This window comes from Copadichromis virginalis, linkage group LG12 (genome assembly GCF_057382275.1).
Source record: "Copadichromis virginalis isolate Kocher_CV1m ecotype Utaka linkage group LG12, C_Virginalis_male_GT1.1, whole genome shotgun sequence".
Lineage (NCBI taxonomy): Eukaryota > Metazoa > Chordata > Actinopteri > Cichliformes > Cichlidae > Copadichromis > Copadichromis virginalis.
Window position 1 is genome coordinate 39,719,188 of NC_140629.1, and position 25,137 is coordinate 39,744,324.

The 25,137-nt window shown below is 42.3% G+C and overlaps 1 protein-coding gene across 4 annotated transcripts; it reads left to right on the forward strand.

The window, feature by feature from the left end:
- The first annotated feature begins 739 nt into the window (after nt 1-739).
- LOC146697663 (GTPase IMAP family member 8-like) lies at nt 740-15,254 on the forward strand. 4 transcript variants are annotated; one of them, XM_085476487.1, is made up of 6 exons: nt 1,164-1,356; nt 1,551-1,616; nt 2,460-2,537; nt 4,474-4,529; nt 10,834-12,063; nt 12,156-15,254. In XM_085476487.1, exons 4-6 carry the CDS (start codon nt 4,511-4,513, stop codon nt 13,709-13,711), a joined length of 2,805 nt encoding a protein of 934 aa, XP_085332613.1. In that variant the 5' UTR covers nt 1,164-1,356; nt 1,551-1,616; nt 2,460-2,537; nt 4,474-4,510; the 3' UTR covers nt 13,712-15,254. The 4 variants fall into 4 exon arrangements, with proteins under 4 accessions (XP_085332614.1, XP_085332613.1, XP_085332612.1 ...); XM_085476488.1 differs by lacking the exons at nt 1,164-1,356; nt 1,551-1,616 and adding an exon at nt 740-823; XM_085476486.1 differs by having other exon boundaries at nt 1,164-1,616.
- The last annotated feature ends 9,883 nt before the right edge of the window (nt 15,255-25,137 follow it).

A 25,137-nucleotide genomic window follows, 5' to 3' on the forward strand; every position in this document is an offset into this window, starting at 1 on the left:
TCCCACAATACAATGTGGCGTGATGTCAACTCCAAAGCCCTTTGGTTACAAAAGACAAGACACGTGTGTGTGTGTGTGTGTGTGTGTGTGTGTGTGTGTGTGTGTGTGTGTGTGTGTGTGTGAGAGACCTCCTGCCCACAAAAGGATCATAAAGGCAGGAAGTTTACTAAGCAACAAACAGAACCCTCACATAGAAGTCCCAAATAAAACACTTCAGCCTCCTCCACCAACAAACTGGCTGGAGAGGTGGTCAGAGACAAAGGAATGTCTTTGATCCTGTTGCTTGAACTAAGACATTCAAATTCAAGTAACACAATGACAACATTTAACAATTTGACTCCAACACGGGTGTTTGGCTGAAGTGAAAATGCAAAAAACACTTCATGAAAACTGCACCAACCAGGATGACTCATCTTCATGGAATCTGTTACTGGCACAACGTGAGTAGATAAAAGAGGTCAGACCGGTCTCTATTTACAAAACTAAACATACATAACAGACGATGTGAGCTTTTAGGATTGAGAAACGTTTCTTGGCCGATACATTTGTGGCAACAAACAAACTCTGGCCGAGTGAGTTACAATGAGGAAATGAAAGAACAACTTTTTCTCCCAGCTGTTTTTGTTTCGTGCTTTCTTCTTTCCAAGATATTTAATTCTTGTAGACTTTAAACCCTGTAATATGTCTGGGGTGGCTGTAGCTCAGGCGGTAGAGCAAGTCACCTACTCAACCGAAATGTTGGGGTTTTGGTTCCAGGCTGCTTTAGTCTTCTTGCCAAACATCCTTGGGTAAAATGTCTTGATGCTCAGGCTCAGTCATCCAGGTAAGTAAATCCCAAAAAGTTGATTGTGTTCATCTGGATGTTTTCAGTGGGAGAAACGTTTCGTCACTCAGTGACTTCTTCAGTCTCAGCTGACTGCAGGTTTCCTCGACCTTATAAACTGTACATTTGCATAATAACCAACCAAACCAGCACCATTGAATTAACAATGGAACCACTACTGATCAAAGCACATTGACTCAAAACACCACATCTCTGTGGCCTTCAAACCCCAAAACTCACTAATTTCTTTGTTTCAGTGTATTGATTGTTGCAAAACATTTTTTGATGACTTCTTCACGTTTTTTACAAAGAGGACTTTAACTTTAGGGGAAAAACATTATCAGAGCACAGATATGGTGGGATTTAACATCTTGATGTCTGAGTCCATGTTTCTCAACTGAAAAACAAGCTAGTGTTACCGGACACATTTTTTTCCAAACCACACCCAGTCCACATATTTCACAGGCAGAACTGGAGTTTTTTTTACTTTCACTTTAGCCATCTTGGTGTGAGGACACAACTGACTTCAGCAGGTAAGTAATACCTAGATACCTAAATGCTTCACCGAAAGAAAACAAGGGAAACTACTGACGTAAAAACAATTTTCAATGTGAGGGAATAAGTGGTGATTTTTGTTTTGTTTGATCTCAGCTGACACTTCAGATTACTTCTAGCAATTTATATAAGCATTTTTGTGAAATTCTTATATGATTACATACTTTTATAGAGAACATGTCATTCCACCTCCAGAACCAGATGCTTCATGACATTCAGTCACTACTGGTTACAACAGGTAACCTTCTGTGTAATCATAAATTATATACTTGTGAGTTTTCAGTTATTTTGTTTGTATTTATTGTCCTGGTCCTGGGTCTGTGACTCAGTGAGTTGCACTGTTTATTATTTATTTCCCTCATGTTATTGCTGTCTGTATTTCTAGGTCCTAGTTTTGATCCCTTTGCTCCTCGTGTTATTCTGTGCTCCCTCTGTTCTGTGTCTACTCATCCCTGCCTGTGTGTTCCAGTGTAGTCAGGTCTCTGTGTAAAGCTTGTGTCTCTGAGTCTGTGTGTGTTGAGTTTCCTGTTTTATTGTGAAGGTCTGTGTCTCATGTATTCTGTTTTACTTCCTTGTCTCGTCTTGCCCAATTAGTTCCAGCTGTGTTGCCACCTGTTCCTCATTCCTTCGTGTTTCTGCTTGTGTATTTGTAGTGCAGTCAGCTCGTTCTCATCGCTGGTCCGTCTGCGATGTCTCCTGGAGTCTCCCTGTGTTTCCTCTGTTTAAGTTCCCCTTAGTTTCTGTGTATGCCATTCGCCGCTCCTGCTGTATCCTGCGCACCTTAAATAAAGCTCACTTGCATCATAGGCCGTGCTTCCATTTTGGGTCCTCGATCATAACTCCACACGTCTGCCGCCGCAGCCGTGACATTTGTATATATTTTTTCTTAAATAGTTTGAATTTTGAATACGTTTCGTAAAATATGTTCAGCAATTGGTAAATATGCAATGGAAATGTGTTTCAAACATAGAAAACAGCTGTAAACACTTTGATCTTTGTAGCACTCACAGTTTGTATTAAAACTTTACATTTGGAGAAATATCGCCATGTGAAACACTTTTATCTTATTTTATTAATCCAGGCACAGCTCTACTTTAATTCATACCTCTTGAACTGTCAAGTTAATCTTGGTGTAAGGAGACATTGGAGACATCAGCAGGTGAGTGAACTAGAATGAAAGTAAATTCTTCCAAATTAGATATAAATGAAGCTTGTCGATAATGTATTTAGAAAGTAAATCACTGATCTCACCCAAAACTGTCAAATTAATTATTATATCAAAATTTTAGATGAAATAATAGTACAAAGTAATACTAAGGGGCAATGCGTAGGTGATATTTTTTAAACACCAAATCACAGTTATCAGCCATATGAACATCTTCAAGCAACTTAAAACCCTTCTTAGGCCATGGGACCATTTTTGGTCCCTTTAGTTTTTCAGTTACAAGCCATTTGCACTGTGTTGAATGGAATATAGCCAAATTCTCTAAAAAAAAGTTTGGCATAATTTCATTTCAAAATTCAAGTCTGACTTCCTTAAATTAGCTTCAGTGGCTAAGCTAACAATACACATCCTCTTAGAGCCCTGGGGACCATTTTTGGCCCATTGACTTCCATTATAAACGCTATTTTTCACTGCAGAATTATTACCGTTAATGTCTTGGTGATTACTTATCTTTCCGTTTCGTTTTGGTCTTTGGGCCTTAGAGTTGTAATTTTTTTATTTGTCCACCGGGTGGCGCCATTGCTCCACATTTGATCCCTGCTGGAAAACAGCGGGCTGCTTGGACAGACCTGCGGGAAACGAAGCCTCATTTCCGGCGTGCAGCAGCGGCTTCGCCCGCTGATCGGCCGGGACCATTTTCGGTCCCTAGGACCGTGAGAGGGTGCTTTTTTTTTTTTAGTCAACAGGAAATGACGTATTTGTTGTCACGTGGTATCGGACGTGTGTGCTGGAAAAATGAGTCCCCGGTGATCGTGCCCCGGTCATCGTCGCGACTTACCCCGGGAAGATGCACTTTTTTTGGCCTAGAGGAGCAGCATTTGCCGCCTGGAGACCATTTTCTGGTCCTGAAAAAAAAAATAAAAGGCGATCGAAATGAATGTTGGTGCCAATCTTTAGTCCATCTAAAGGCCTAATTATAATAACAATTGAATATTACCTCAAATGGTTTTTTTGGAAAATATTCAAGTTTTATGTTTTTTGGGGCAAAAAAAGCAGTGCGCTCATGTGACGAAACCGGGATATAAAAGGTTAAAATCCGCGAAATGTAATTAAAACTTGACATGAATATTTCAAGGAGAAGTAGGTCTAAAAGATTGGCTAATTTAAAGTGGAATAAAATATTAATATATAAATTTTTTATAGCACTTTTTTGGGCGTGGTCGATTAGGACCGATAGTGTGTGCATTTTATGAAATGCGCTCCTGCAAAAAAAATAAAAGTGGATCGAAATGAATGTTGGTGCCAATCTTTGGTCCATCTAAAGGCCTAATTATAATAACAAACAAATATTACTTCAAATGTTTTTTTTGGAAAATATTTAGTTTTTTGTTTTTTGGGGCTAAAAAAACAGGGCTCTCATGTAATAAAACTGGGATTTAAAGGGTTAAAACAACGAAAATATAATTAAAACTTTATATGAATATTTCAGGGAGAAGTAGTTTTAAAAGACTGACCAATTTAAAGTGGAAAAAAATATGAATATATAAAGTTTTTATAGCACTTTTGGGGCGGGACCATTTTTGGTCCCCAGGGCTTTAAAAGGATGCATTTTTAAGGGCCATCCAGGGGAGAAGTCCAGACGCTTTTCTTTCCAAGCTCCTTAGACTACGATGACCTGGATGACTGAGAACCTCTTAACTCTGAACTTTTAATATTATGTTAATATTAATGATGATTATGCATAAATTACATGCTTCTGCTTCTTCCATACCTATCACTTAATTTAAATACTAATAATTAAAAATGGCATCATAGTTAAGGTTAAAGATTCTTTTTGGTTAGAAGGATTAATTTTCTACAGTCGCCTTGCTTTTGGAGTGTGTATTTGTCAGTGTTGTGTTTATAGCATCAAGCACTTTCCCCTCTACAGGTCAACCAGTCTATGGTGTTTTCAGCAGAGTGACATCATGGCCTTTTCAAAATCTGGTGAGTCCAGTCATCTTCACTGAGATAACACACTGCACTGACACTTTGCAAATATTTCACAAGCACTTAGACAAAAAGAGTTTAAATATCAACATCTTTACGGGCTTGTGCACGAGTAATCACACAAGCTGGGTACAGCTTCAGGGTCAACGAAATGTCTGGGGCCTTGTGACTGAGGGAATTATCTAGAACAGTGGTTCTTAACCTGAGTTCGATCGAACCCTAGGGGTTTGGTGAGTCGTCTCAGGGGTTCGGCAGAGGCTCCGCCGTGACATGCACGGCTCATTTTGTGCACCAGTAAAACAAAATCTGTGTCTTGAATTTGAAAAAAAAAAATCATATTTTATTTTTCACTAAAGAGGGGTTCAGTGAATGCGCATAGGAAACTGGTGGGGTTCGGTACCTCCAACAAGGTTAAGAACCACTGATCTAGAACCTCCAGACTAGGACGCACTAACCCACCCCAACAACACGCAAGGTTAGCAAGGTTGGGCATACTGCGATGGGAAAAACTCCTGAAACAAGTTCTGATTTTATATAAACCCATTGAACTGGTCTCAGAGCCATCTCTATTCCACGCAGTACAACATTAAAACCACATGCAGTCTGCTGAGAAAGGCAAAACACTAGAAAGAATTAATCTGAGCACCTCTAGCGTCTCTCAATATGCGCACTGGTTTCAGGTCAGTTTTTCTATTACTTAGTGAGACCAAACCATCAAAGATGAACGGCACCTTACCGCCACAGCCAAGCAACTCAGGATTGGATGCTACTTTCACAAAGGCAATACCTTTAGTTTGCTGAGAATTTAATGCTTCAGGTCCAAACAGTTCACAATGACATGTCCCGGTTTATAACAACACGAAATTCATGACTCTTTTGAACCTAAAGTTTTAGCCATGCCTGCCTGCTGCACGGCACTGAGCCATGACTTCTCATTAACTGTGAAAAAGGACTTATGGGTGAGCACATACTCATCAGCGAGAACAGCTGCAGTTGCTAAAGTGTTTACTTTCTGCTCATTCAAGTGTAAAACTAAACTCTCTGGAAGGCCCTTTTTAAAGTCTTCCAGTGACATCAATTCACGCAGTGATTAATAATCATTGGCTTTTAACGCAGAGTACTACTTGTGTCAAAAAGGATCCCTTTTTCCCTGGTAAACTCCCCATATGTTTGGGAGGGAAGTTTCCTGTTGCCGAAATTTCTGCCTGTATGCTTCAGGGACCAATTCATAGGCCTGAAAAACAGCCGATTTTACACTGGAATAATTCAAACTGTCCTGTAAAGGAAGTGTGGCCACCACCTTCTGGGTTTTGCCAGTCAGTTTACACTGCAATAAAAGGGGCCATATATCACTCGGCCACTGCAAAGTCGGGGTAGAACCTGGAAGAACAGCAGAGACAGATGAGGCTTGTGGCTGAGACTCCAGCTTACGCAGCCTCACTGCTTTATCTGCTTCTGTCTCCAAGCAATGGATCTCAAGCTCTAGCTGAGCTCACCTGACCTGGGCCTTCTCCTCAGCCTCCAAATGGAGCCGTACCAGTCGCACCTTTAACCGGGCCCCAATCCATGCTTCTGAACTTCCAGAGGAGAGGTGATCATAGCCAGGGAGCGTGCGCGGTGTCTTCGCCCGCTCATCTCCCACACCATCCATACTAGAACCATCTTTATGGTCGCTCTCAAACAAGGAAGTTCGTCTTAGCTCACCAGAGCCTTCAGGCAGGTAAGAGGCTTGGATCAAACCAGCCTCCACCAACTTGTCTGCTACTAGTTATTTCAGCTTACTCTTACAAAGTGTTTTAAGGACACGAAGCTTAAGGTGACCTGCAATCCGCAGCAATTCACACTTGTGGCAGCTATCAAGGAGCTCAACAGATGGAGCAGCTAAGAACCAATCCAAACAAAATGCAGCCAACATGGTGCTCAACCAGGGAGGAGGGCAGAGGGGAAATAAAGGTAGCAAAACACAGGTTCTCACTTTTTCACAAATGGAATTCTCTCCTGATGGGGGAAAAGGAGCCCCGGACGAGCCCCTGCTTATGTTGTGACACCCTCTGCTAGGGAACTTGGAGGAGTAACATACATAACCCCTCACACAGGAAACTAAATGAAGAAAATATTTTATTGCAGAGGCACCGTAGGGGTCTGGTGCAGTGTGTCGGGCAGCAGCCAGGAACAAGGCCCTAGCGGACTAATCCCCTGCTACCAAGACAAGAAATTGGGACATGGAATGTTCCTCTCTGGTGAGAAGTTAGTTAGTGTGTGAGGTTGAAAAGGCACTGAATAGATATAACTGGCCTCAACACACAGCTTGGGCTCTGGAACCAGTCTCCTGGAGAATGGATGGACTCTGTCTCCAGCTGGAGATGCCCTTGGTGGGAGGTAGCAGGCCGAGGTGGGTATTCTATCCCCTCAGGTTGCTGCCTATATGTTGGGTTTTTTTCCCGTGGACTAGAGGGTTTGTTCCCCGCGCCTTCGGGTCGGGGAATGGGTCCTGACTGTCATCTGCACATATGCGCTGAATGATGAGTACCCAGCCTTCTTGGAGTCCTTGGGTAAGGTGCTCCACCTGTTGTCCTACTGGGAGACTTCAATAGTCATGTGGGCAACGACAATGAGACCTGGAGGGGCGTGATTGGGTAGAGCAGCCTCCCGGATCAAAAGCAGAGTGGTGTTTTTTTTGTTTGTTTTTTCTTTCTTTCTTTTTTTAAAAACCTTTATTTAAATGGTAAATGGCCTGTATTTGTATAGTGCTTTACTTAGCCCCTATGCACCCCAAAGTGCTTTACACTACATTCAGTCATCCACACATTTAACCAGGAAGATCCATTGAGATTAAAAACCTCTTATTCAAGGACGACCTGGCCAAGACAGGCAGCAGGAAGAGTCTCACAGTTACAAAAGTTACTCAATTAAACACAGCCAGCAGCAACAACACACATGCAAAAATAAATAAAAAATAAAAAAATAAAAATATAATTAAACAAAAATTCCAAATTCTGTTAAAATGACAATCAGTCTAATGGAAACAGTTTCATGGATTCTTAGTTTACATTTAAAAGCACTTAATGAAAAGAATTCAGTCATTTTCCAGTCGTTCTGCAGGTTGTTCCAAGCACAGGGTTCTAAATTCAGTTCGGGCAAATGGAACAGAAAGCAACAAATAACCTTGTGGATGAAGAGGATAGCGACCAGCATGCTTCATTGCAAGCTGGGAACATATATAAGAAGGCAGCAATCCCAGTATTGCCATATAAATAAAACTGCATAAGTGAGAGTTCCTCCGACTTGCCAAAGCAGACCATCCTACCTGAGAATAGAACTCACAGTGGTGAGTCTGAAATGTACGGTTAGTGATGAACATCAGATCAACCATTTGAAGAAATTGAGCAGCAGAAGCATTCATATATAGAATATCCCCATAATCCAGCACAGGTAAAAATGTTGCAGCAACAAGCTGCTTCTTTGTATTAAAAGAAAAACCCAGATATTTCTACGTGTGAACAAACTCTATTATATTACCCTGAAGAGTGGTTACTGATGGAATTGTTTGGGTCCATTTCCTTGATTTAGAAAACAACACTAGCTTTGTTTTGCCTGAATTGAGAACAGTTGTTGAACAACAGTTGAGTTGCTCGTTTGGCTCTCGGCGAAGGCGGTCACACTTTTCTCCTCTCCTCTCCCTTATCTTCCCTGCTTAGCTTCTTATGTCCTTGTCTTGTCTCGTGTTTTTATTTCTCCCTGGAACACTCTCTCACAGTCTGTTTCTAAAACCTAAAAGAGAATTATGGATTTGATCAACTGGTCTCTGAATGCAATTGACACACTCTTCTCAACGAGAAGCCCCGGGTCAGGAGAGTCCGAGTGCCCTGGAAGGACTTTCCCTGCCGGACACACGATGGACGGGTGGCATAACTGGAGGGTTGTGTGCCTGGCGGGACTGTCGATCGAGGACGTTAAAGATATCTATCTATTTGGAACCATGATAACAGGGTTCTTGCTGATCGGAGCTGGCTTGGCCCTGGCTTATCGAAGAATTAAGACAGCGGAACCAGCTGTGCAAACCCCCCCAAGGCTGCCCGCTGGGATTGAAATGTTGGGACAAGGTGCAACTTCTCAGAATGGGCTCCCTGAGTGCAGCATGGTTAAGATCTTGGAGAAGCTTACGGCTGCCATGAACACTCAGAATAAGACCTCTGAGCGAAAGTTGGACCACATCGTGGAGCAGCTCACTGCAGTCGTGAGTTCTCAGAATCTGCTCTCTGAGCACAAGAATGACAAGACCACGGAGAGCAAGTTTGATAACATCATGGAGAAGCTCGCGGCTCTCCAACGGGAGATTGAGAGACCAATGTCGGTGTCGGAGTGTTAAAGTACAACTTTGAAATTCTCATGAGTTGTTTGTATAAAAGAAAAAAATACCATCTAATTGCGGCTATCCCTTCGGCGCCAGCTGTGGGCTCAAGGCTGGAGCCGTACAACAACACCCTGATAACGACTGTGTTTAGACTGTTCTTCCCATTCCATGCAAGGCCACCTGGGTTGGCTGGTAGTCTGTTTACTTAGCCTGATAGTGCGAAGGACACTGTCTCAGCTGAACTATGGACACACACACACACATACACTTACACTGATAAGCACTCACTCTCCCCCCTCCCCTTCCAACGCCTTCGATGCTTGACTCCTCTTGGGGAACACGAGGCGGGTCGGGGAACACGAGGCAGGTCTGGGCCCGCGCTGGAGAGACGGCGCAGTGGCAGGATGGCTGCTGTGTTGCCTGGGATTACTCCTCACCCCCTACCCAACCCTGTTGCTGGTCACGTGCTCCATATTTTTGTGCTGTGGACATTTATGTGCTTTTCTGTGCGGAGGAGTTTTTTTGTTTCCTGTTCTCATGCTGTCCTCCTATAGCACAGCATGAGCAGAGGTCTCTTTTTTTTCCTCTTGTACTTTCCCATTGTAGTGTACATTTCAGTGTTTTTCTGTAATGCAACCGTTCTCTGACTTGTATCCCCATGTGATGTCTGTGTTGTGTGTGTATGGTCGGGGGGCGGGTTCATTCCACTGCAGGGCACCCTGCCACTGCATGTGGCGAATAAAAGCTTTAGTTTAAGCTAAAGTAATGAGTACTGGACAGGAGAAAATGTTTTCTGCAAGAAGTCAATGGCTTGGACAAGAGTTGAACCACAGCTGTAAATAACTGTGTCATCAGCATAGAAGTGCAATGTTGCATCTAGCACATTTAGACCAAGATTGTTTATGTAAATGATAAATAGAAGCGGACCTAATACAGAGCCCTGTGACACTCCGTTTATTTCTCGGACTTATGGGCAAATCCCATTTTGTCCATAACGAGTACCATGTTCGAACATAGGGGTTTCCATAAGTGCACATGGCACCAGGATGCCCTAGGTCACAGGTCGATGATGGATTTTGTAAATGTATCACTGGACCTGTAGCCATATGTTCTGGACACTCTGGTAAAGAGTTGGGCTGAGATATCAGCTGATCACCACCTGGTGGTGAGTCGAATCACACGGACAGACCAAGCACACCTAAAAGTACAGTGAAGGTGCGCTGCGAATGCCAGGCAGAGGCTCCAGTCCACGAGATCTTCAACTCACAGCTGTGGCATGTGGAACGTTGAGGCAATAAGTCAGACTCCTGGTGGGAAATGGCCTCCAGTTTGCCTGTAACAGGCCGTGGCCTAGTGTGAGCAGTGGGGATGAGAATCAACATTTTCAAATTTCCACCATGTTCCTCAGTCGGAAAAGTTTGAAGAGCCCACTCTGGGTCATGGATGAGATCCTGTCCCAAGTGGAGGATTTTAGGTATTTTTAGGTGTTGTTCACAAGTGACGGGAGAAGGAAGCAGGATATTGAGAGACGGATTGGTGCTGCAGCTGAAGTGATACGGATGCTGTACCAGTCCATCGTGTTGCAGAGACAGCTGAGTGTAAAAGGAAACTACCCACACCTAACTGTAACTGGGGACTGCATTTAGTAAATACGGTCCATAGTTTCACACACACACACACACTGCGACAACATGGTGAGAGATGGATGGATCAGTCGACAGTGAGATAATATTCAAATTTGATGGCAGTTGTTAGGTGTCACTTGAGTCTGTAACATTAAGTTTTCTGTCTGTGCTGATCCACCTGTAACCAACTAAAAGATATAGTCAGAAATATTTTAAAGAACATTTTTCTGGTCTATTTAGTTATTGAAAACTACATAATGAAATGTGGTAAATAGGAGTGAGATGGACATGTGTGTTCTCATTATGAAATTTTTTTTTTCAGCACATGAACTCAGAATAATGCTGTTTGGAAAAAATGATGACAAGAAATCAGCCCTGGAAAACCTCATCACTGGAAAGAAAAGATCCATTGTGTCTAAAGTCCTTGGAGGAAGGCAATGTCACGCTGCCTCTGGAGAGTGGAACGGGAAACCGTTAACAGTAGTCAAAACTCCCGACATCTTCAGTCTGTCTGTTGATAAATTGTTAGAAGTGATGAAGAGCTGTGTGAGTCTCTGTCCTCCTGGACCAAATGTTCTGCTGCTGTTAGTGAGATCTGATTTCTCTGAAGAGGACAGAAAAAATCTGAACTTGGTCCTCAGTGTGTTTGGTCAAGATGCATTTAAGCACTCCATGGTCATCCTGACACATAATGAGAGAAAGAGTAACTCAGTGGAAAGACTCATCAAACACTGTGATCACAGGCAGGAATATATCAGTTTTGACAAAAAAGACATTCCCATATCTTACTCAAAGTTTATGGAAAAAATGAATCAAATAGTGAGTAAAAACTGGGGAAAATATCTCATGTTAAAAGAAGAGGCTAAACCCACGAGAGTGAAGTCCAGTCTGAACCTGGTTCTGTGTGGGAGGAGAGGAGCAGTGAAGACGTCAGCAGCCAAGGCCATTTTAGGTCAGACTGAGCTTCATTCAGTCTCCAACTCATCAGAGTGTGTTAAACATCAGGGAGAGGTGTGTGGACGTTGGGTTTCCCTGGTGGAGCTGCCTGCCTTGTATGGAAAACCTCAGGAGGCAGTGATGGAGGAATCATTCAAGTGTATCTCCCTCTGTCAGGCAATCCATGCCTTCATCCTGGTCCTACCTGTGGCTCCCCTCACTGATGAAGACAAGGGAGAGTTAGAGACCATCCAGGAAACATTCAGCTCTCGGGTCAATGACTTCACCATGATTCTGTTCACCGTGGACTCAGATCCTACAGATCCAGCTGTTATTAACTTTTTCAAGGAAAACCAGGACATCCAGAAGCTCCTTCAGACTTTTAGACAAAGACATGTGGTTCTCAATATCAAGGCTAAACAGCAGAGGGATAGTTTGGAGACCATGCTTCAGACTGTGGATAAAATGAGCCTGTCTGAAAAGAGCATGGGCAAACCACACTGTTATACAGCTATAACCTTGCTACATGCACAAATGGAGAAAGTCTTACAACAAGAGAAAATCATTAAGAGGCAACAAGATGAAGCTAAGAAATTGAAGATGAACATGATCACAGGTAAGAACAAATATTTTTCTTAGTCTGATGTCCTACAGTCTTGATATAACAACCTACAACAATGAATATAAAACTTTATGTTTATGTTTTAGGTGGTGAAGGTGGAGAACAGGACTCAGACTGTCTCAGGATTGTGCTGATTGGGAAGACCGGCTGTGGAAAGAGCTCTACAGGAAACACCATTTTAGGAAGAGATGAGTTTACAGCTGCATCAAGTCAAATATCAGTCACACAACGATGTCAGAAAGTACACGGTGAGGTGGACGGTCGTCCTGTTGTTGTGGTCGACACTCCTGGTCTGTTTGACACAAGTTTGTCCAATGAAGAAATTCAAGAGGAGATGGTGAAATGTGTCAGTCTCCTGGCTCCAGGACCGCATGTCTTCTTGGTGGTGATACAGGTCGGCAGATTCACAGCAGAAGAGAAGGAGACACTGAAGCTCATCAAGAAATTCTTTAGGAAGGATTCAGAAAAGTTCATCATTGTTCTTTTAACCAGAGGTGATGAACTGGAGCGTCAGGGAGAGTCTGTTGATGATTACATCAAGAACAAATGTCATGATTCCTTTAAGAAGCTGATCTCTGACTGTGGAGGAAGATACCATGTGTTCAATAACTCTGAGAAACAAAACCGCACACAAGTCAGTGAGCTGATAACAAAGATTGACACCATGGTGAAGGACAATGGAGGAAGCTTCTATACCAATCAGATGCTGCAAGAGGCTGAAGTAGCGATACAGATGAAAATGGAGAGCATTCTAAAGAAGAAGGAAGAAGAGATTCAGAGAAAATACAACCAAGAAATGGAAACCATTAAGGAAACAATGGAAAAAGAGAGAAAACAAATGGAACAGGAGAGACAAGAAAAAGCCAAAGAACTCCAGGAAATGGAGGAGAAAATTAGGTTCGAACAAGAGAGGAGAAGAAAAGAAGAACAAATTAGAAATGAAGAAGAAATCAATAAGAAAAAGGAAGTAGAAAGATATCGAGAGAATTTTAACAAACAGATTGAAATTGTGGATAAACAAATTCAGTCAGAAAAAGAGGAAAAGACAAATGTCGACAGAAAGCTGGAAGAAAGCCGAGAACAGCTGAGAAAACAACAAGAAGAGTGGGAGAAAGAACAGAAAGAATGGTGGGAGAAACAACGACAAGAAGAAGAGACGAGACGAGAGGAAGAGCAAAAAATCAAAGAGCTTGAAGAAAAGTACAAACAAGAAAAGCAAATATATGAAAACAAACTTAAGGAGGATCACCTCAGAAGAGAACAGGAGGAAAAAGAGAAAAAAGAGCTGGAGGAGAAACATAAGAAAACCCTGGAGGAGATGAAGAAAAAACATGAAGAAGAAGCCAGAAAGCAAGCTGAAAATGCCAATGAATCCCAAAAGAAACTTGTGGAGGAATTAGCTTATCAGAAGAAAGAATATCAGAAGGAAATGAATGAGTTACTGAAACATGTCATCAAAAGGAATTCTAGTTATTACAGGATCAAGAGATTACTGGAAAAACAGGAAAATGAAATGAAGAAAGTGAAGGATGAGGATAAAAAAGAGGAACTCCAGGAAACACATGAAAAAGAATTAGTGACGCTTATGCAAGAAATCTTATCAGAAAAGATCAATGACGCATCAGCCTGCAGCGTTATGTGATAAGAAACGAACAGTTTCAGATGCTTCATTTTATGTCAGTAAAAACAAACAAAAATGAATCAGTACTTCTTTAAAGTTCTGTATACTTCCCCATATTTTGCAGCACATAGAAAACACTTCTGCCTGGAGATTCATTATTTTCTAAAGCTAAATACATGTATTCATTTCCAATGAATACACAAAAAACAATCTAACAATATAAGGGTATGTTACAGAACTCCATTTGTTAGCTTACAAAAACACTAAAGACAAGTTATTATACAAGCACTTCTTCACATAATTATGTAATTTATTTCTGTCACCAATTACAATGAACAATCACAGCAGAATTTATTAGTTCAACACAAATCTCTGACGTCAGATGCAGCCAGGCCACAAAATGATCCGAAAAGGGGAAAAATGAATTATAATAGTAAAAACAGTCAATAAAAAAATTACAGTGGATCGACATGTTATTTGATTATTACAGTAAACAATATGGCAGAAAGCTGTAATACAGTTTTGTGTGATCATAATATACTTCGACTGCTAGTTAATAGAGACTTAATAATGAGACATGTAACTATAGTTGTGTCTAAATATGAAAAGACAGTGGTATAATACAGCTGTTATCACAACACAGTATATGTGTATCAAGTAAGACTGTACTCAGACTGGCTAATATTATCCATCCATCCATCCATTCGCTACCGCTTCTCCTTTTCAGGGTCGCGGGGGGTGCTGGAGCCTATCCCAGCTGTCATAGGGCGAAAGGCGGGGTACACCCTGGACAGGTCGCCAGTCTGTCGCAGGGCCAACACACAAGGACAGACAACCATTCATACTCGCATTCACTCGCACATTCACACCTAGTGGCAATTTGGATTATCCAATTAACCTATCCCCACAAACTGCTGTTTTGTGGCTAATATTATATACTGTATTATTAAAGCCGAACGTGTGGATTCCCTGAGTTTTATGTCCCTGAGTTGTTAAGTAACAATATGTTCATTTATAACCATTACTATTTTCATAAATATATGTTTGATTAGTAAAGAAGGCAATTTATCATAAATGTATGAATAAACAGGCGAGAGGAAAACGTCTTTAGTTTTGGTCATTAGAGACAGTTTGGTTTTCTTTCAGTAAAAAAAAAAAAGATTTTTATGACTTGAATGAAATTGAATGTTTACATATAAGTCATTCTATTTTCTCTGTGACCTTTAAATTACAAATATTACAGCATTAACTTAATTTTTTATATATATTAATATCGATTAAATCAATAGCATATTGTAATAAAATGCCTTTAATGTTTTGATTTTTTTCTTTGATTATTGATTCTCCATTATGTTTTTGTTTCATAATTAATGACATAACTGAGACTGATTTTAATGATATGTCGTTTGCTTGTTTCATATGGATTATTTGATTTTACTACAGTTCTTGTCTGTGGTTCAGTGTGGACTGTTGTTAAATGGTGAAGTCCAAAACCTTTTTACAGTAACTTCATGTCTTTCTTGATGTTTCATCAAAGTAAACATTGAATTAATATCTCCACTTACACTGATGTATGTTTTCCATTTTAACTCCCAGATTAGTGATGATTGGTTTAACAAACTGTGTCAAAGAACCAAGATCCATAGTCGTGGTCTCAGAAAAGCCACCAAAAACCGTCACTTCTGTTTTCTGCTCATTAAAATGCAAAAAGCCCAAAGCCATCCAGGCCTTTAATTTATCAAGACACCTGAGCAGGGAGTCTGCTGATAAACCATTTATCTTTTTAATGAATCCTCGAGTCATCGGCATAATAATGGAAGACAATTCCATGTTTCCCGTGTGGTGGCAGATTTCTTTATCCTGTGTATTGTTCACATATTTTAATCATATCACATTAGTAACAGTAATATCACTTTCTCACTTAGTTGTATGCATGTGAACTACAAATGGGCCTTATGCTCTACCACACACACTTGCCACAGTGAGGCCATTGTAAGTTCATGGGAGACGTTAAACAGAGACTCCTGTTTTAGATGATGGACAAGCAGAAAACAAGGTCATAATTCTCTCTGTGAGGGAGGAGGTTTTAAGGATGGGGGCTATGGGATAGTATGTATGCGCATTACTGAATATGTATAGTAAATATGTATATCTAAGTGTGTGTGTGTATATATACATATATATTAAATTAAATTAAATCTACAGAGGTCGGCAGTTGGAAATGTGCAAAACGAGTGGCATTTATATACAGTGTGGAGTGCATAATGTTGAAGTTCTGGTAAGTGAAGCTGAGGTGTCTATGACGTGTTCAGCAGTCTGATGGCCTGATGGAAAAAGCTGTCTCTCAGTCTGCTGGTTCAGGACCGGAGAACCTCCTTCCTGATGGAAGCAGTCTGAACAGTTTATGGCTGGGGTGACTGGAGTCCTTGATGATCCTCCCCGCTTTCCTCAGGCAGCGCTTCCTGTAGATGTCCTGGAGGGAGGGAAGCTCACCTCCAATTATCCTTTCCCCACACCGCACTACTCTCTGGAGAGCTTTGCGGTTGTTAGTGCTGCTGTTGCCATACCAGGTGGTGATGCATCCAGTGAGGATGCTCTCAATGGCACAGTGATAGAAGGTCCTGAGGATGCGGGGGCTCATGCCGAATCTTTTCAGTCTCCTGAGAAAGAAGAGGCGCTGCTGCGCCTTCTTCACTGTTTTGTGTCATGGTCCTGGGTCGAGCAACCCAGTGTTTGAGTTTATGTATCTTTTGTATTTATTTGTGCCTTAGCTTAGTTCACCTAGTTAATTTCTAGATTGCTGTTTAGTCTTGTTGTCTCCCCCTGTACTAAGTCTCCCTGGTTCATGTGTCATGTCTGCGTGGTTATGTTTAGTTCATGTCATGTCTAATCTCCATGTTTCCTGTTTTACTTTGAAAGTCTGTATTCATTGTCAGCGTATTCAGTTTCACTTCTCCTGTCCTGTCGTTAGGTTCATGTGTGTCAGCTGTGCTCCCATGTGTGGCCACTTCCCCTGATCATCCCTCTTGTGTATTTAGTCTCTGTGTTTCATTTAGCCTGTGTCGCGTCGTCTGTGTTCCCACCCTCCATGTCCTCCCGGTCAGTCTGTACATCATCGGCATGGTTTTCTGAGTCTCCTTAGTTTGTCAGTATCTGTTTCCCAGTTTAGTTTAGGTTCAGTTTAGTTACGGTGTTTCTGCTTTGTGTTGAGACCTGTCATCAGCCACAATAAAGGCTCGCTTTTTACTCCGGTCTACTCTCTTGTGTTCGCACCTGGGTCCACCACACACACCCCCGCACGGTCTGTCCCCTCAGATCGTGATAGTACGACGCGACCATGCCGGACCCAGCGACACAAGAGCAGGAGATCATTCGGACAGTGGAGTCGCTATGCGGCAAGTGGCTGCAGTGTTCCAGAGAGGAGGAACGGGAAGAGTTAGTCCACCAAGTAGGGGTATGCGTGTCCGTATTCCCCTGGTTATGGGAGGCGCTGCATCCCCTCATCATTGACTTTCTCGTCTCCACTCTCCAAAAACAAACATAAATATGTTTTTTAATGCTGTTATATCAAAGGTATTTTTTTAAAGATTTCCCTTCAGTATCCTGTAAACGTTCCTTTTAAATTTTCCCAGAATTTCCTCTTTATTTATACAAATAAATCTAACTGAGACGCTAGGACTCATTTTCAAAAGTGACCTGTTTAAAATATTCATACAAAAGTATATCATGTTAAAACACACCATAATGATTACAATTCATATAGACGTAAAGAGGGAAGGATGTAAAGGGTGCAGTGTGCAACACGCAACATGTACGTGTAACTTACTAAGATTGATTGATTGATTTTTGACCAGGATATGTCCTTCATTGTGCATATTAAACAAATATTTTCTTCCATTTGTACAATATCTCTAAACTACTAGTACCATATCACCCTATTAGAGCACTTCGCTCTCACACTGCAGGCTTACTTGTTGTTCCTAGACCTTTCAAACTACAGACCGATCTCTAACCTCTCATTATTATCCAAGATCCTGGAGAGACTAGTTCTCTCCCAGCTCCAGGCGTACTTGGACACGAACAATATTGCTGAGAAATTTCAATCTGCTTTTAAGCCACTGCACTGAAACAGCGTTGGTTAGAGTTCTTAATGATATTCTTGTAATTACTGATACTGGACGCTCTATGGTCCTAGTTTTACTGGCTTTTGATATGGTGGACCATAACATCTTATTATTAAGACTTGAACACACTGTGGGTATTAGAGGCACTGCCCTCCACTGGTTTAAATCATACCTCGCTGACAGGTCCTTTTCGGTTAACTTGGGCACCTTCTCCTCTTCCTCTGCACCAGTCTGTTGTGGTGTGCCTCAAGGATCATTTTTAGGCCCTATTCTTTTCTCATTGCACCTAGAGGGAGCAAATACAATATCGCCTTCCACTGTTACGCCGACGACAGATCTATTTTGAACTTACTGATGACCTTACTATGTCCCTGCACTACTTTCAAGAATGCATGCGTGCTTTGAGGCTGCTGCCTCAAAGCACACTGTGCGCTGTCTATCTTGCGTGCTGCACAATATCGTTTATTATTTAGTAAATATTGATACAGTGGGGCAAAAAAGTATTTAGTCAGCCACCGATTGTGCAAGTTCCCCCACTTAAAATGATGACAGAGGTCAGTAATTTGCACCAGAGGTACACTTCAACTGTGAGAGACAGAATGTGAAAAAAAAATCCATGAATCCACATGGTAGGATTTGTAAAGAATTTATTGGTAAATCAGGGTGGAAAATAAGTATTTGGTCACCTCAAACAAGGAAAATCTCTGGCTCTCACAGACCTGTAACGTCTTCTGTAAGAAGCTTTTCTGTCCCCCACTCGTTACCTGTATGAATGGCACCTGTTTGAACTCATCATCTGTATAAAAGACACCTGTCCACAGCCTCAAACAGTCAGACTCCAAACTCCGCCATGGCCAAGACCAAAGAGCTTTCGAAGGACACCAGGAAAAGTATTGTAGACCTGCACCAGACTGGGAAGAGTGAATCTACAATAGGCAAGCAGCTTGGTGTGAAAAAATCAACTGTGGGAGCAATCATCAGAAAATGGAAGACATACAAGACCACTGATAATCTCCCTCGATCTGGGGCTCCACGCAAGATCTCATCCCGTGGGGTCAAAATGATCATGAGAACGGTGAGCAAAGATCCCAGAACCACACGGGGGGACCTGGTGAATGACCTGCAGAGAGCTGGGACCAAAGTAACAAAGGTCACCATCAGTAACACACTACAACGGCAGGGAATCAAATCCCGCAGTGCCAGACGTGTTCCGCTGCTGAAGCCAGTGCATGTCCAGGCCCGTCTGAAGTTTGCCAGAGAGCACATGGATGATACAGCAGAGGATTGGGAGAATGTCATGTGGTCAGATGAAACCAAAGTAGAACTTTTTGGTATAAACTCAACTCGTCGTGTTTGGAGGACGAAGAATACTGAGTTGCATCCCAAGAACACCATACCTACTGTGAAGCATGGGGGTGGAAACATCATGCTATGGGGCTGTTTTTCTGCCAAGGGGACAGGACGACTGATCCGTGTTAAGGACAGAATGAATGGGGCCATGTATCGTGAGATTTTGAGCCAGAACCTCCTTCCATCAGTGAGAACTTTGAAGATGAAACGAGGCTGGGTCTTCCAACATGACAATGATCCAAAACACACCGCCCGGGCAACAAAGGAGTGGCTCCGTAAGAAGCATTTGAAAGTCCTGGAGTGGCCTAGCCAGTCTCCAGACCTCAACCCCATAGAAAATCTGTGGCGGGAGTTGAAAGTCCGTGTTGCTCGGCAACAGCCCCAAAACATCACTGCTCTCGAGAAGATCTGCATGGAGGAATGGGCCAAAATACCAGCTACTGTGTGTGCAAACCTGGTAAAGACCTATAGTAAACGTTTGACCTCTGTTATTGCCAACAAAGGTTATGTTACAAAGTATTGAGTTGTATTTTTGTTATTGACCAAATACTTATTTTTCACCCTAATTTACTAATAAATTCTTTACAAATCCTACCATGTGAATTCATGGATTTTTTTTTCACATTCTGTCTCTCACAGTTGAAGTGTACCTCTGGTGCAAATTACTGACCTCTGTCATCATTTTAAGTGGGGGAACTTGCACAATCGGTGGCTGACTAAATACTTTTTTGCCCCACTGTATCTATGACTAGCTAGTTTATTGTGATGGTGCTTTGTTTTCTCTATTATTATGTTGCTCTTTGTTGTTTGCTGTCTCCTCTGTTTGTTTTTGTTTGTTTGTTTGTTTGTTTTTTTTCTCCATACAGGTGACCCAGGAGTTCTTTTTTTTTTTTCTCTCTCTCTCTCTTCCCCCCCCTTCTCACCGTCTCTTCTCCCCTTTGGTTTTCTTTCTTTCTCTCCCCCTCTTTCTCTCATTCATTCCCCCTGTCCTATTTATTAAAAAAAAAAAAAAATGACAAAGGATGAACTGAAGCTCTGCCATCACGTAATGTCGCATACTGCTGTTTCTGATGTCATTTAGAAAAAAAAAAAAAAAAAAGAATGCATGCGTGAGGTCAAAGAATTGTTCCTGAGTAATTCCCTCGACTGAGACTGTGGTGTTCAACAGTAAAATCCCTCGTGCCCAACTCTGTGCTGCCCTGGGTCCCTTTGCTAGCTTTTCTTGTGACTATGTCAGTAACTTGGGTGCACTGCTGGATAGCTCGCTCAAACTCGCCCACAACCCCCCCACCCTCACCCTCACCTTCACTACAGAGTCCAATCCCCACTCTCCTACCTCCCTCGCTTCCCCCCCTTCCTGACACCATGACACCCCCCTCCTCCAATCCCTCTCTCAGCAGCAAGACATCTCCCCCCCTCCCCTCCTCCCAAACATCTCCCAGTGTCACAGTGGATCAGGTCAGGAGACAACTGAGGAAGCTTCGCCCCAGAAAGGCAGGAGGCCCAGACAAGGTGTGTCCTAGGATGCTAAAGGCGTGTGCTGCTGAACTTGGGGAGCCGCTACAACGAGTCTTCAACCTCAGTCTGCGACTGGGGAGAGTGCCCACCCTATGGAAGACGTCCTGCATCGTCCCGGTCCCCAAAAAGAACCGGCCCAATGAGCTGAATGACTTCCGACCGGTGGCACTGACGTCACATCTTATGAAGACTCTAGAGCGGCTCTTCCTCAACCTCCTCCGACCACAGGTACAACATGCCCAGGACCCACTACAGTTTGCATACAAGGCGGGTGTCGGAGTGGAGGATGCCATCCTGTACCTCCTACACAGAGCCCACTCACACCTGGATGGGGGAAAAGGCACGGTCAGGATCCTGTTTCTTGACTTTTCCAGTGCCTTTAATACCATCCGGCCCTGTATGCTTCAAGAAAAACTGAACAGGATGGAGGTGGACCCCTGCCTGGTGGCTTGGATCTCCGACTACCTCACCGACAGACCACAGTACGTCAGGCTGAAGGACATCACGTCTGACACTGTGGTCAGCAGCACAGGAGCACCACAGGGAACTGTGCTGTCCCCTCTTCTCTTCACCCTGTACACCTCTGACTTCTGCTACAACTCTGAATTATGCCATATTCAGAAGTTTGCAGACGACACGGCCATCATGGGGTGTATCTGGGATGATCAGGAAGAGGAGTACAGAAGTCTGGTGAGGAACTTTGTCGCATGGAGTCACACAAACCACCTGCAACTCAACACCTCAAAGACTAAGGAACTGGTTGTGGACTTCGGGAGGTCCAGAGAAGGTCCACTACCGGTTCAGATAGAGGGGGAGGAGGTAGAGGTGGTCAACAAGTACAAGTACCTCGGGCTGTGGGTGGACAATAAACTGGACTGGTCATGCAACACAGAGCACCTGTATAAAAAAGCCCAAAGCCGACTGTACTTCCTCAGGAGGCTGAGGTCTTTTAACATCTGCAGGAAGCTCCTGAGGATGTTTTACCAGTCGGTGGTTGCTGGAGTACTTTTCTATGCTGTGGTGTGCTGGGGGAGCAGCACAGCAAAGAAGGACTCATGCAGGCTGGAGAAACTGATCAGGAAGGCTGGCTCTGTGGTCGGCATGAAGCTGGACACTCTGGTGACAGTGGCAGAGAAAAGGACATTAAAGAAACTGATGGACATTATGAACAATGCTGGGCATCCTCTGCACACGGCCATAAACAACCAGAAGAGTCTGTTCAGTGACAGGTTGCTTCTCCCCAAGACAAGAACTAACAGACTTAAAAACTCCTTTGTCCCACACGCCATCAAACTGTTTAACTCCTCTCTGGAGGGGAGAGGGAGGGGAAACAGGAGGACAAAGGAGGGAACAACTAAGCTGTAGTGCCTCTTCACCTCACTGTACAATACCTTTTGTGCAATACTTTTTGTAAATAGTCAACAGTGCAATAGACTCAATACTTGAAATGTGCAATTCACTTGTATTTTTATTTTTATTCCTATTTATTCTATTTATCCCCTTCGTATATTTTATTTATATTGTCTCTGTATTTATATATATGTGTGTGTGTGTGTGTGTGTGTGTGTATATATATATATATATATATATATATATATATATATATATATATATATATAATATTCTGTAACTCTGTAACTTCTGTCGGTGCTGTGCTTTTTTGGAAATCGAATTTCCCAGAGGAACCCACCCGAGGGATTAATAAAGTTCTATCTAATCTAAAAAAACTCGATAAGCAAGTGTCTGCTGTAGTGAGATCTAGCTTCCACCAACTGCGCCTTATCTCTAAGGCTAGGCATTATGTTCCGCATGAGGACCTGGAGAAGCTTATTCACGCTTTTGTGACCTCCAGGTTGGATTATTGTAACTTCTTGTACTACAGTCTTCCCTCTTCTCTTCTTCTTAGACTGCAAACAGTCCAAAATGCAGCAGCCCGCCACTTGACTGGTACCAGGAAATTTTGCCATATTACTCCTGTTCTAGCTAGCCTGCATTGGCTGCCCATAAAGTACCGTATTCAATTTAAAGTATTACTCCTTACATTCAAAACTGTTAATAAATTAGCGCTGAGTTATCTTAGTGAACTTCTCAAACCACATACTCCTGCTAGAACACTCAGATCTGCCACTCAACTACTTCTTACGCAACCTAGATCTTGGCTGAAGTCTCGGGGTGACCGTGCGTTTGCTCTGGCTGCCCCGGTACTGTGGAACACCCTTCCTCTCGACCTCCGCGCATCTGATTCTATTGCACTGTTTAAATCACGACTAAAAACCCACTTATTCAATCTTGCCCTTCCCTCTAGTTAACATTTCTTTTATGATTTTATATCATGCACTTTTATGCTCATTTAATTCCTTGTTTGTTCTGTATCTGTTGCTTTCCTATGTATCAGTGACAGCTACCTGCTTGCATACCTAGTACTTGCTTTGGTCCTATTTCTGTTATCTTCCTTTTATTCTCTATGTTACTTGGCATACCCTTGGTTTTAAGTGTGCTTTATAAATAAAGTTCGTTATTATTATTATTATTATTCTCATTATTATTTAAAAGTAGAATGGGAGGCAGAGCCTTCAGTTTTCAGGCCCCTCTTCTGTGGAACCAGCTTCCAGTTTGGATTCAGGAGACAGACACTATCTCTACTTTCAAGATTAGGCTTCAAACTTTCCTTTTTGCTAAAGCATATAGTTAGGGCTGGACCAGGTGACCCTGAATCCTCCCTTAGTTATGCTGCAATAGGCATATGCTGTCGGGGGATTCCCATGATGCATTGGGTGTTTCTCCTTCACTCAACTTTTTTGTTTGTTTTTACCTCTCTGCATTTATTTGTTAGTTATAATTAACTTCTGTTCCTCCCCTCACCTGAACCCGTCGCAGCAGATGATTTTAGTGATATTTGTAATAATCTGATAAACAAAATTTCTGTGTTTTAATGAATTATCGCTCATCAACAGCTCCTGTTAGAACCAGTGAGGAACAAAAGTTGCTCCATGCAGGAAAGCTGTGTGCAGCAGATCACACATTTTCTAAATGTTCACCATTGGTCAGGCATTGCTATCAGCGTAAGAAGGAGACAGAAGAAAATACAAAGTTTATAAATTCTTCTTTTACTCGAGCAAACCAAGTAGAAACAGAGAGCATGTTTCTCTCATAGTTAGGAGCTTGAAAGAAGTGACTGAACGGGTGGAGAGTCTCAGGTATTTAAACCCTAGTGGGGGTCGTCCCTTAAGAGGTGGTTCTTAACCCACTATTAACCATGTGTGCCGTCACATGAGTCAGGCGTAGGTCATTACCTGTTTCCTGCCTTCTCTGTATAACTGTAGAGTCTTTACCTACAAAATTAAGCACTTTGAGGCGCCTGTTGTTGTGATTTTCTGAAAATGAATAAAGTTGAGTTGAATCCAATTCAATTAAGTACACGTGTGTACTACATGTACATGTGATGTTTTATATACTGTACCAGCCATGATAGAAAGAAATAAGATGTTGGTACATATTTAACATAATTGGACTTGATGTGTAAAGCGCTATCGGTGTTATGTGACGGCTGTGTGCAGGCAGGAAAAGGACCCAAGGTGCAGACTCCGGAGACAAAACTTGAACTCAAAACAGCTTTAATGCTGAACTCAAAAAGGGTAACAAAACTGAGACTACAAAATAACCTTACACAGAACACACACCACAAGATAAGGGTAGATCACAACCATGACAAACTGAAACACAGGGCTTAAATACACAGAGGGAGCAATCAGGGAATGGACAACAGGAGGGAAACACAGCTGGGGCAAATCAGAACTGACGAGACAAGGAAGCGTAAACTGAACACACTGAGATAAGACAGAGACCTTCAAAGTAAAACAGGAAACACATAACACAGACTGAACAAAGACACAGACTCACATGCAGGCACTACAGAGGGAACAGAGACGTGGGACCAGGGCAGACACAGACACTGACTGGACACGGGGATATAGCAACTAAGGATACACATAGACGCGAGCTAGACAAGGGGATGCAGGTGATAGGGGAGACAGAGCAACTAAAGCTCTGTCTTTAGTTGCTCTGTCCTTCTTTAATGGGTCCTTCTTTAAGGACCCATTATGGTCCTTAAAGAAGACAGAGACATAAACCATAAGACAGAACTCAAAGAAACCAAAGACTAAAAAGACTAAAAGACTAAAAAGTATAAATAATATAATAAACTCAAAAACCCTGGGTCAACGACCCAGGCATCCTAACATTTGGGTCCTTAGGGACTAGTAAGGTGCTATACAAATACAGGCCATAATTATCCCTAAAGTTTCCATTTCTTTGTATTTTCTCTCTCTCTCGTCTAACTTTTGCCAGTCTCTCTCCATGAATTTGCTTTTATTCGTTCATTTTTATATTTGTGAGTTCCTGTATTGACTGTTGTTATTTTCTGACTGCCAATTTGAAAACTTTGGTGAAAGAAAT

Excerpts from the sequence above, each read along its gene's own strand:
- LOC146697663 (XM_085476488.1), top strand. Across the intron at positions 12,064-12,155 it reads GAAGATGAACATGATCACAG|GTGGTGAAGGTGGAGAACAG; the intron begins GTAAGAACAAAT and ends TTTATGTTTTAG.